This window comes from Battus philenor, unplaced genomic scaffold, assembly GCF_028537555.1.
Source record: "Battus philenor isolate CCGP_79_NKW_IND1 unplaced genomic scaffold, ilBatPhil1.0.hap1 SCAF_3, whole genome shotgun sequence".
In the NCBI taxonomy this organism is placed as follows: Eukaryota; Metazoa; Arthropoda; class Insecta; order Lepidoptera; family Papilionidae; genus Battus; species Battus philenor.
The window spans coordinates 6860773-6874010 of NW_027181693.1; the positions used below are offsets into that span (position 1 = coordinate 6860773).

General features: G+C 30.6%; 1 protein-coding gene across 1 annotated transcript in view; it reads right to left on the bottom strand.

Moving 5' to 3' along the window:
• Positions 1-4319, bottom strand: part of LOC137927136 (myrosinase 1-like) — a 16973-nt gene extending 12654 nt beyond the window's left edge. Inside the window, exon 1 of the mRNA XM_068770952.1 lies at positions 4053-4319. Coding sequence (XP_068627053.1) covers positions 4053-4102 — 50 coding nt within the window. The 5' untranslated portion in view covers positions 4103-4319. The remainder of the gene's footprint in view (positions 1-4052) is intronic.
• Positions 4320-13238: the final 8919 nt, after the last annotated feature.

Sequence of the window (13238 nt, forward strand, 5' to 3'; positions counted from 1 at the left end):
AACTTAATACATTATCAATTAACCGTGTAAGTGGCTCGAATATTATCACTGTACTCGAGAATTTCACCGTTCAGTGAACTACAGCGAAATATTATTATAGTAATTTAAGTTTCCAATTGATAAAGAAAATGCAAAATGTTATTCCGTATATTTATAAATCTCTCGAATCAATATTATAATAATGTATATTATCGATCTTTAAGAATTTTCGAGCATTTTGATCCTATTTCATCATTTTATGTAATATTTCATATTGACGTTGCACGGCTAATGTATGAAATTATACAATAGTTAATGGCGGAAAAATCCCGTGATCAATAAACGGGATTTTACGCGAACGGCATCTGCCATGCAATGTAGGAAACAAGGTATGTTTAAACTTTGTAAATGGTCACGACTTAAATTATAAATAAACCCAGCTATTGGAAAGTAAGAGATTCCTTCTTAGGCTCCAACATATTATACAGGGTGAGTGCTTACAAGTGGCTATTGCTTAATTAATGTATGGTATACTCTATCTAAAAATTAATATCTACAAAAATATAAACAACGTAATAATAATATTGTAAGGAAAAGCGGTTTCAAAATTTTGATTACTGCGTATTAAAATTGTTTTTTGTTTACTATCTGCTCCTGCGGATAGATATTATTGGCCTGGTGAGTTCCGATAGAAAAAAAAAATAGAATGAGACTTTATACAGGATAATCGGAAATAGCTGTAAAAGTTAATTACTGACAAATGAACTATACATTAACCACTTTAACGTTTTTACATCTATCACCAATCATATCATTTATAAATATATATGTAATCATTTATAAAGTAATAAGTCGCTGCAATAATTTAGTCAACTAAATATTATGATACCTTTTAGCGTTTAACCTTTACGTTAAAATGCAATATACTGTCATGACTTTCTTTGAAACTAGAGTAGATGCTCACAACAAAAGTTCATCTTGTGTTCAAAAATTAACAAAAAAATTATCAACGACAAATCATTAGAAGCGTCTACGTCAATGTAAAGTGTTAAATCAATCCGGAATAATTAGTTGCAAGGCATTCCAAGTCTATCATAAAATGAGTTATATAATTGCTATTGAGCCTGTGTCAGTTAAATGAGTAGAATTCGTTTTATTGCAGCGTCGTGACTTTAATTCTATAAGTCAACAAGATTCTTTAATTATTGTTACAGTTTGCCGTTTCTGTGTACAAAAGGTTTGAGATAACTGCTAAAACCTGTTTACTATAACATACATCATAATAAAACCAATTCACAATAATGTAGTTTAATTTACAGGATAAGCTATTATAAAGTTCGTGTATTGTAAATTAATCCCAATGGCGGACAGGTTAATTACCGCAAACATATTAAATTTATCACACTTTCATAGCACAAAAGGTAATTTTTATGATGGCAATACCATCAGAATGTACACTTTTCAAATGATTTTTTTCCTTGTCGTTTTCCTTTATAGCAAATAAGCATGTGGTTTATTCATCTGCATTCATATTGTCGCTTATTACTATACAATATAAATATAGGTATAGTATGCCTTATGTTTATATATTAACTTTATGTATTTAAACATTTAATTTTGGCTATCATTAGACAAACTTGATTTTAATTGTAACAAAATTACTTCTTTTGTATTTTGTCATACATTATTTTTATAGTAACACCATTATATTAAAATGTTACAACAAAAGATTTTACTTTTGATCAATGTATAAAAGTGATATAAGATAAACCTACCCAAAAATCAGTGGTTTTAGAAATTATAAATAACCTAATGATAACATAACAAGTAATAACGTATTCAAAATTTAAAAGTATTTGCCTGTCGCATTTCAATAGAAAAAATAAATATTCAAGAGTGATCACTTTATACAGTTAATTTGTTAATTGTAAATAAAACAAACAAGTTTATTGCAGACATACCCAACCATCCTATATATAAGTATTCTAACGGTCATGTTTTCTAAATAAACATGGGAAATCACATGAGAATATTGTAACAATAACTGTCACTGTTCAAGTTTGCGTAGGGCGTTGATATTTCCGCGAGGAAAACCTATCACGCATAACATAGACCTTTTACGAGGAACGAATATCGAAAATACCTAAACACCATATCGAATGAATTTTATCGACCGCATTCGTACCGCACAATTTTAGCACCATATTTTATATCTCGAACAAACATTTATAATTTTAACTTTACCCTTCTAATAAAAATGCCGTATTTTAATAACTTGTTGACAGAAATAAAATGTTTTGTAGCAACGTAAATGATCTTTAATAAAGACAAAATATTAATTGATTATGACGTTAATACGTGTCATACTTTAAACTAATGTAAAAAATAAATTTATCGCAGAAAGATTCATATATTATTAGTATTTCGAATCATAAATAAACGTTGCAATAAAAGTTTACATCAAATAAACTAATTAAATTCAAAATTGTGACTGTTATGTTATTTTAAAATAGATACAGTGATAAGGTTTATATCTTTTTCATGCGTTCTGATAACTAATTATCTGCGACTTCTCTTTACGACTTGCAATTACCTGATATGCATTTATTAATTAAGCTGTAACAATTATGTACGTGCATATGCATAATAGTGCAATGTATGAATGCATAAATAAACAGTGGCTTTAACCCTTATTCAGATTTATTATTATATAATAATATTTATACTTTTATCTGTACCGTTTACGATAACGATGTAATTTGCGGTCAATAAATTCTATATCAGCCGAATATATAGTCGATTTAATGACCATCACGAGTTTAAATTTAAAAACTGTTACTTTAAATAACAATGAGAATATCATATATTTATTTAATTATCTTCGACACGAGCCTTACGCGTAATAGGACGGATTAGACAAAGTTTTTGTAAATGCAACTTCTGCAGAATATTGCCTACAGGATCAACACCTTGAAACATAATACAATAATTTCTCTCTTCGAAACTGTAATACTTGTGTAATACTAGTTTGCAGTTATAACTATTAACTTTAATATATAACTGCTGTTAGAAATAGGCGTGACTCTCAAAGGTACGACGTAAGACCTGGATATATATAATGTCATCGTCGTCAGCGTTCAGCCCATAGACGCCCATTGTAAGTTATAGGCCTCCCTCAAAGATATCCGTGGGGGACGCAACAGTCACTAACTATAATCGCCACGCTTAGCAGTCGGGATGACGATCGTATTATAGGATTATGGTACACAGTGCACGCTGCTGCCCATCCTCTGGAAACTTGTTTGTGAGCAGTGGCAATCCTATTGCACAAAGTGTGAACTATGTATAAGACTCTTTTCAAGAATCGATCCCGCGACTTACGAGTAGTCGCAAGTCTCAATCCTCTACCTACTGCCACTACCTACCACTACTATTATTATACATTATTGTATATTATGTAACTCCTCAATTTTTATTTTAGTTAATGTGAACTAAGATTGTACCATTTCTTTATCCTCTGCCTCTTATTTTAATAACATGTAACTTTGTACTACATATTAGATCAAATCAGTATTAACTTAAATACTGGAATATAATAACTGACTACACATAAATCTGAAGTAAAACATCGAAATCTGAAGTTATACTCCGTGATCTGCGTAGATTACAAAAAAAAATAGTCTATAATAAATAAGAGAATTGGTTATTCATTATTCTTACAAAATTTGATAAGCTGTGTGGACATCTCTAAGATATCTAATTTTATCCTAATAAATAAGCACGTCTCAAATTATAACATGTTCCCATTTTTTCCTATCTCAAAATCCAGCAGTGTTATAGATTTAATCTGGACTCACCCAAACATCTCTCTGGTGCTCTTATTTTTACTTTGACTATAAGATTTTTTAACTCTATTACTATACCGTAAATAAAATACTAAATACATCCATTACAATATACAATTCAATGTGCATACCATTTTTTAACTGACAATGTTAATGACCTAATGTTTTACAAAAACATTTGCTCGATATATCATTTCACCACACAAATAAGCATGATCAGAAACTCACCCAGTATAAAGAACAGCTGCTAATACAAATGCAACTTTGTATAACTCCATTTTACTATTGTTTAAAGCAATCTTATATAGTTAATACTAATAAAAATATCACTTTCAAATATCACTGTTGATTATAAAATAAAAATTAAAAAATACTTTAAGTTCTTCGCATGGCTACGTAGTAATTTAAAAAGGACTATAATTATGCGAGTGACTGTCGTATTCAAACCCGAAGGTCGTTCGGTGAAGCAATTTTACGTGTAGCGCGCACGAGAAACGTTAGCGCACTGTGCTCTTAGAGCCTGAGACGTCTATTAAACACTAAATAGGCAAAAACACATAGTGACGCCGCGATTTGGAGTAACTCTGTCATAATGCTCATCACACATTAACATCCGCAGTTAAAGACTGATCACCTATATACAAATACCCTACTGTAATTTACTGAAAGCATTTCAATAGACTCATGCAACCAAGTAGACAATACAAAGGCATCACCTTAATTACATATGCTTTAGTTTAGGTAAGAACTAATGAATCGCAATTTTATTATTATTACACACAATTATTCTAAACACTTTCAAGGCTATGCATTTTAATTTTGAACAAATTTTTTTTACATCGACTACTATCATGGGATTTTAATGGGTTTTACCCTAAAATATGTTAGACTAGATAATAGTAAACTGTTGCATTTTTACATTTCAAAAAAGAAGCCTCGTATTAATTTTAACATAATCTCAAACAAATTATGGAAATAATTTATCAGAAAAATTATAAAAGGCTCTTTGAGATTGACTTGTTCGAAGTCTCATAAAAACATACACGTGAGAGAAAATAACTTGTATTTAAACAATGGTTTGGACCAGTGTCCAAAATCCGACACTTAATTAAACGACGTCTGCGTGGTAAAGTAAATTTTTTTAATTATTTTGCACATATCAGCCATATTAACAAAGGTGGTTTCCAGGTTAAAAACTAATTAAACGTCAACGTGAATCATTTCAGACATAAATCGTACAGCGCTGGACATAGGCCTCCCCGTGCTTATTCAACCATAATTAAAGATTTAATGACGTAAATGGAGCTATAAGATAGGTACTTCCCGGCAGAAAAATTGATATTCGTCATATTTAATTGAAAATGTAATTATTGAGGTTCTTGAATGTTAGTTAGTAATATCAACTCAAAATTCTATTCAAATATTTCCTCATATGGCTCAAAGCTTAGAGATCAAATACTTCCGGGACTTTTTCACTATGACGCAGAACGTCATACTATGCAACGGAATTTAGTTAAATTCGACAATTTAGATATTTCTAAATATATCCAAATGTGTCATATTTTACCTGTCCAAACCAAAAAAAATATAGCCACTACTTATTAAATATTTAAACATCTATCAAATCTAAAATATATTACATTTGTATACATAGCCTTGAAAGACATTTTCATATTTTGTGTTTTTTAATATGAAACGGTGAAAAACTCCGTAAGAAGACTCCGTTGAAAAATCATTAATAACTATTAGACTAACCCTTTTCAGTTTATAATTTTTTTTAAAATAAAATGTAGTAATAGCATATAAAGGATGGTCCTTAATAAATTTCATTTGTAAGTTTTTTTAATAAATTGAAATTTGAAATATTCCTATAAATAGTCATATCGAAGGATATCACTCACATTGGGCGGCCTTTACAAAATGCAGATATCTCGCCATAAGATTTTTTTTGAAGAAACATCAAGAGCAAACTCTTTTGTAACCCTCCGATAACACTTGCCGAATTAAGGCAAAACGTTCGAGAAGAAATGGCGGCGATTCCTCGACGATATCATTTTCAAAAAATAAATAACATCCCTCTCTTTTTTAAAAAACAATACAAATATATACGTCAAAGCTTAATATTTGTTTTTGTATTATTTTTATAAAGTGAAATTTATTATGAACCCACCTAATAAAACCGAACAGTATATTTATTACATCGGTTCTGCAAAAAATTCAACAATGATTGCCATCTCTTGTCGTATGTTTTCTTACGCTAGGAAGTTTGGTTTATTAGCGTAAACTTTCAAATGTAAATCCCCTAACAGGATAAACTACATTGGTGTTAAAACATAATAGGGATAGGGAAAATTTCACGAACGCAAAGCGAGGACGTAATGGTCATATGTAACAATACGACTTCCAGTAGCAGCATGTTCCTTCCAAAATTTTTAGTTAAAAACAAATCAGTTACTGAGCTAGATAAATATAAACTAAATTTTGAGGTAAAATATTTTAACAAATTACTTAATAAAAATCTAAAAATTAAATTATATAAACCGATTTTAGTATTTAATTTATACAGCTTAACGTAAATTTGAAGTCTTATTATTATTACATGGTCGCTTTATATATTAATAACATTAAAATACTTAATACTTAATTCAAAGAAATCAGCGTCTATACAATTTTTAACGTAGATGTTTGGTTGTCAAGTACTAATTAAAACCTTTTATATTTTACCGGTTTGAAGACGCGGTGCAGCTTTAAAAGAAACAACTGTATCCCTAGTATGTTCACTTTTATAATTTTAGAACTTGATATTTAACTACTAAAAAAAAAACATGAAAACCGGTTATCATGCTTTATTTTGCCTACAGTTTGTAGACATCCTTACAATCATTAGCCCTTGATAAACAATTACTTTTCTGATGTATTGATTCGCAATTACTCTTTACGTTGTAAAAAATTTTTGAAAATTAATTCTATTACAATGTTCAAACCTTTCTTCCATTTTACTACAAACTACAATCGGCATGTTCAAATTACAATCAAAAAATTATTAGTTAGCAATTGTAGTACTATTAACATTTAAATAAACCAAAATTATGATGACAGGATAGGCGTTGTTTTATGAACGACCTTTCATTTTATCCATATAGTTTTCCAAATTTCGTTAAGAGATGTAATAAAGACATGATGACATTGCATTATCTTTCTTACTCTGTTATAAAGTAGCTGCCTCCTACCCGCTCAATAAAATATAGAGAAATATCCGGATACATCAAAAATATTCTGCCAGATTTTTATACCTACAAGACCAAGAATAAATATCCTCGATATTATTTTTTTTAAATATACGCCCCATCAATCTCCTAGACAGTGGAGAAAATATATAGCTCAGGTTTTACTCCTATTTCTGCCAAAAAAAAGGCTGCTGGGATAGACAGCAAATGAGCTATACATTCCACCACCCCTTTGAGTCTTTTACAACTAAGGCTAATCGCCCTGTTTATGAATTTAACATTAATTGCATTGAACTTATACCTTAAGCAACAAGGTAACGCTAATTAACACCGCTTTTGCGGCTTATAATATTTGTTCGTAACGCGTTATCTCGTAACAATTGTAGGTGATTTTTAATTCGCTATCCAATATTACAACAACCTATTTAACATCAAAATGGTTATTATTAACATAATTATTGTTTGCTCCATTATTGTTGAGTGTGTGGGTTTTTTTTGTTTTTCAAATAAATACATTTAAAAAACTTTTAAGTTAAACGGTTTTTTGATACTCATATTGTGGTGGTTGTGGAAAAATATGTACCTAGTCCGCCATATTAGAACGGCGTCCATCTCGAATTTAAAATTTTGACATAATCATCGTGTTTTACTAGTGTAGCTCTTTCATTTGATACCCATATTGAGGGGGTTAAGGAAAAATATGTAATCCGCCATTTTGTATCGGCGGCCATCTTAGATTTATAATGTTATTGATTTTATTATATTGTATTGTCATCGAAATTAAATGTGTGTAACAAATTTCAAATCAATCTGGCATCGGGGAGGTGCTTAAATTTCAATTTCTAATTTTGATCCAAATAAATAAACAAATTCCGTACTGGTTGAACTAAATAAAACCGTTTAAAAATATGAAAAATTCTGACTATTAGAAAACTATTTTGTCTTAATTTATGCGTGTAATGAGCATGTACGATGATTGGTTTTGGTAAGGATAAGTTATAATGAGAATTATAAAATATCTGGAAAAACAATAACTAAATCTACAAAAAAATATCATACTGACATAAGTTTTATAAACAATAAGTAATCTATCAAATACTAGTACTCGCCACAAGTGCATTATAATTACTGCGGAATTATGACAAATCACAAGATACGTGACGTAGCTATAAAATACCAGGAATTCAATTATTCTCCATTGATTTACGTTTAATGGTTTCTTAAAAGACAATGAAAAAAAAAAACATATACGACCTATATTCTATCTATGCAGTTACCACTAGGTCAACTGTATACTGGCAACATTGATAAAATTTGCAGAGGTTTTTTTAGAACTGGACATAAATGCCAGTGATCAGTTATACCCAAGTGGCATTTGTAATTTCCATCGATTCGAAGATACAGAACGCTGAGGAAACCTAGTCTATGAGCAGGCGAAGCCCGAAGGCTCCCGGAGAAGCCTCGGCCCCAGCCGAATACGATTGCCTACTACTATTGTACCGGATTGAAAGGCCGCCGAACTCTTAGATCACCATGGCAGATGAAGGGACTTCGGCTTGAGTTATTTCTCGTTAATAATACCCGTTTAGCGTTCCAATACAGGGACGCCCGAAAGGGCCGAACCCCAAATTGGTGAAGAAGTGGGGGAAGAAACTCGACGCTTCTATCTAGTATGATCGGAGGTTGGCATCCCCTGTGATTTACGATCCGGCCTCGTTTCTTTTTCTCGACTGTTGCGAATTCTTTTAGCAGTAAGTTTTAGTACAGTTAATATCAAAAGCGGTTTACATTTTTATAACGACGCAATTTAAAAAAAAACGTCACTGACAATGATCTTATTGTTCACCGGAGTCAAAATTTTTCTTATTTTAAGAGCAGTAAGAATATCGTGTCCCGCCTTTTCTACAAAATGGAAATTTCATCTAAGTGATATCACCCACACGTCATTCATACTAGCACATGTTTGACGTATTTGAAAAATAACCATTTTTTGTAATTAAATCACTTTGTAGTCATAAAAATGTGACGTTACTAACTCTCGTGAAAATCTTTGTCATCGTAGCGCTATCGGACATACCGCTGATTTTAATAGTGTTAAAAAGCAATCAAGCTATTGAGACTGTTTCGGTTTAGTATTTTTTATTTCAACTTAAGGATTCCGAAATTGTGCACAGCTCTAGGTCTCCAAACATGTACATAAGATATACTAAACAGTGTGGTTGTTTTTCTTGTCTAATGAAATACTGTACAGACGCATTTTTATCATTTAAAATGTTTGTAGAAATTATTGTTAATATAAATTTATTAAATACTATAACAATTAATACAGTACACATTTGTTTTAACAATAATAAAAAGCAAGAAAAAAAAGCAATCAGAAGGAGCATTTCACTGGAAACTTAAATGCAAGTGATTAGAAGATTAAATTCTGGTTAACGTCTATATCAAATTGGTACAGCATTGAATTTGGCAACTTCAACATTACGGACAATGCTTAAGAAGAAAAAAAATACTGTTATCAACAACGGCAACTAAGTCAAACTCTGCGATTAAAATTACACCTAACACAACTTCCTAACCAATGGATCAAGGCGTTGTATCCAATTAAGGCTAATTACTTGTGGCGAACATTTAAGCAGATGTTACAACGAATGCTGTAGAAAACATCAACCTTTCTTGGAAGAAGATAACGGAAAGATTTTTGAATCCTTTCATTTACAACTTTTACGGAAGAACTTTTGGTCAAATTTAATTAGGAGCGAAGACATTAGACACTCTGTCGATATAGATGAAATAATAGAACATATAGTGAATTTAGGATTTAAACCGGTTTAGACGAGGTAAACGTAGAAGAAGTCGAAGAAATATTATAAAGTAACAGCGGCAAGTCTTACTAATGAGCTCAAGGAATTAACCAAACAACAAGAAAACAAAAATATTCATGGAAGTGATTTCGAAGGAAAGCGAAAAGAATTTTTGATGGTATTTATAAAAAGAAGTTTATCTTCTACAACTGAAATAGGAAATAGCTACTAATAAGATTCAACTTTCGACAAGGGTATGAACTCTTGAAGCAAGACTTCAAATAGAACACAGAAGGAATGTAAAAACAACATTACATGCCTTCTTGACAAAAAGGCAGAAAATTTGAAACGCAGAATAGACTGAATGATCTGACTGACTTTAAATTTAGTTTGTACTTATTAGTATATTTGTTTCAATTGTTTTTATTTATGTCAAAAATAAATGTTTCGTTTTATTTTAAAAAAAAGTCATTAATGAATTTAACACCTAACCAATTATCTATGTATTTTCCCCTAACCCTATTACATACATATTAAGATAGCCTCGTTTAGGACTGCTTCGCATTACGGTCAAAGTATTGATGGAACGTATCTTACGCGTTAAGTAGGGTCTAACTATACTTGCATAAATAAACATCTACGCTTAACTTCTGCGTTTATTTATTTTACCATAGAATTCAAAAACTATTTGAACATCGATGTATTTTTAGATTCGTATAAAAAGTATTTTCGACCTTGTGGAAATAATTTCGATAATATAAGAATATCCATCGGCGTAAAACACAGATGAAATCGGCGAAAAAATTATAGGTCCAAAAATGCATACATGCATGAATTGTTTTCTATAGTCATATATATAAAATTAAGGTCACTTTTACATAAATGTCGGAGAAATAGCTACAGTAATGTTTTTAAAGAAGTCGATGTCAGCTTTGCCGACATCATTACTAAAATTTTGGAGATTCAAAAAAAACACACCAACACTGCACAGTTTCTTGAGTATCTGCTTGTATTCAACTAACAGCGTAACAATGTCTTTGAAGATTTAAACTCACCTATAATTCAAATGACAATCCTTCCATCTTTGTACCGTCGGTGCGTCGCTATTTATTTTTTATTTACCAACAATAATGTCACAGTCCCACAATATATTCGTTAGCCCAAAAATAATTACATTTTAACAACCAGGTGGGAGAACAGATGGCCTGACCTTAAGGTTGTAGAGTGGAGATCACGAACCAGCAACGGCAGCTTAGGACTTTATTAATAAAATGAACTGACAACGTTTTTATGGTTTTCGGAAGACGCTGGATGCAGGTCGCTTCTAGCTGGTCCCATTGAAAATCTAAGGAACAGACTTATCTTCAGCAGTGACGGTTCAACGCCTGAAATTATCAAGGATCATGTGGTTGTGTGTTCGAGTCACAAGAATTATTTGTTATATACTAATCGATTTTACTACGCAGTCACGCCTAATAATAAAGGTTTTGGCTTCTATAAGACAATACAGAAATATGAAGGACGATTGTACTATAATAGTAATATTATTCATGTCCATTTAAATAATTAATCCTCGTCTATTGTTATCCAAGGTAGCAATTCATTTAGACGACTTGTTATAGATTATTTACTGCTGGTTTTAATTAGAGAAGATATGGATTATTTACAATGATAAACAACCTGAATACTAAAACATTTCTGCATAAAACTAAAATTGTTAGACCTAAAAACAATACAAAGTTGTTCGTAAATAAGATAATAATTGCATTATATTATTGTCCTTAAACATATTTCTTATAACGACTTAATGACCTGAAATAAGTCAGTCAAGGTCAATGCTAGTATTTCAAAGTCTATTACATTGATACTAGACTTGACGCAATCATTTAATCAGATTTCACCAGTTCTTATAATTTTACAGTTTTTTTAATCATTCCATAGACCACTAAAAACAATTAAACATCATATATATCGTACAACAAAAAACCTGCCTCACTTTTACTAATTCTTATGTCATTTTTATCATTTTAAAGAAATACAATCAAAAATAACTGATGCCGAAAATATTTATGTACTAGTTAAATCATTTTGGCAAATTGAACCGCAACAATAAAAGTGAAACACTATTTTTATACTTTTATCCAGTCTTGGGCCTCCTGAGCACGATTCCGCTTGTTATCACGCAGCCAAGGGGTTTTACGTAAGCATTATGTTGTTCAGATTTAAAAGCCATGGTGATGTTACTAAGGTAATGGAAATTACTAAATTGTCTGATTACGGAAATAATAAAGAACTCGGCGTGATTTGAGACACGTCGTTTGATGTGGCAAATCAGGCAGAAGAGTTACAGCGTAGATCAGCTAGATTAGGTTTTAGTTTTTCTTTTTTTTTTTTTGCTAGGTTATGTTTTATAATGCTTTACTATTATACAATACTTGATGAGTATACAAAATGATTGGTTATAGGTGTAAAAACGATAAAGAAATGAAGCGTTTTCACAATTCGGATTACAAGATGTGAAACTTAATTATTGTTCACTGGTTTAAACCTTTTATACCTATAACTAATCACCCTGTATAAAGTAATTAAACTGATTGTGTTTATAATTGATATTGCCGACTTGTTGAATCAATTTATGGGTATAGTACCCATAAGTTTACCGCCTTTTTATCCATTTCTATAATACGTATACCAGCCGTTAACCTCTATTTAACATATTATAGAAACGCATCACTAGGCGCGCTGTAAATGTATAACAGCCAGGAAACTACTAAATATAGTGTAGAGACGCAATTATTAATTATTTTTTTAAATAATTATCTGGACTAAAGACTCTGTTTTTTATAAAAAAATATGTTAAAACATACATTGATTAAATATATTAAAAAAAACGTCACTACGTTTAATATATAATACACGAATTTTTGTTGTTTAGTTTTTTACTCTATACATTTAAGATAAATTCGATAATCATTTACACATCAGACATATCATATACGTATCAGACAAATTGACTGGTACATTAATTTGCTCATTTCCTACTTCAGTTCCGGTTGTTTTAAGCCTCTGACCCAATTAACCTTGGGTAATGTAATAATAAAATGATTGCGCGAGTTGCTTGATCAATCTTGGTAACACCGAGTTGTATTAGCACGTCTATTTTTAATTTATTAAAACAGGAAAAACTGACAAGTAAGCTCGGAATAAATATTTGTAACCTGCAATTATTTTAACAGCAAAAATGATTATAATTAGTTATAATTTATTCGTATAAGTTAAAAATGGGATTCTTTTTGAATCAATTATAATTTACAAAAAATATTTTTAAACTATAACAATTATTTAGACCGTCAAAAATAGAAAAGTGTTCACCTACATATATT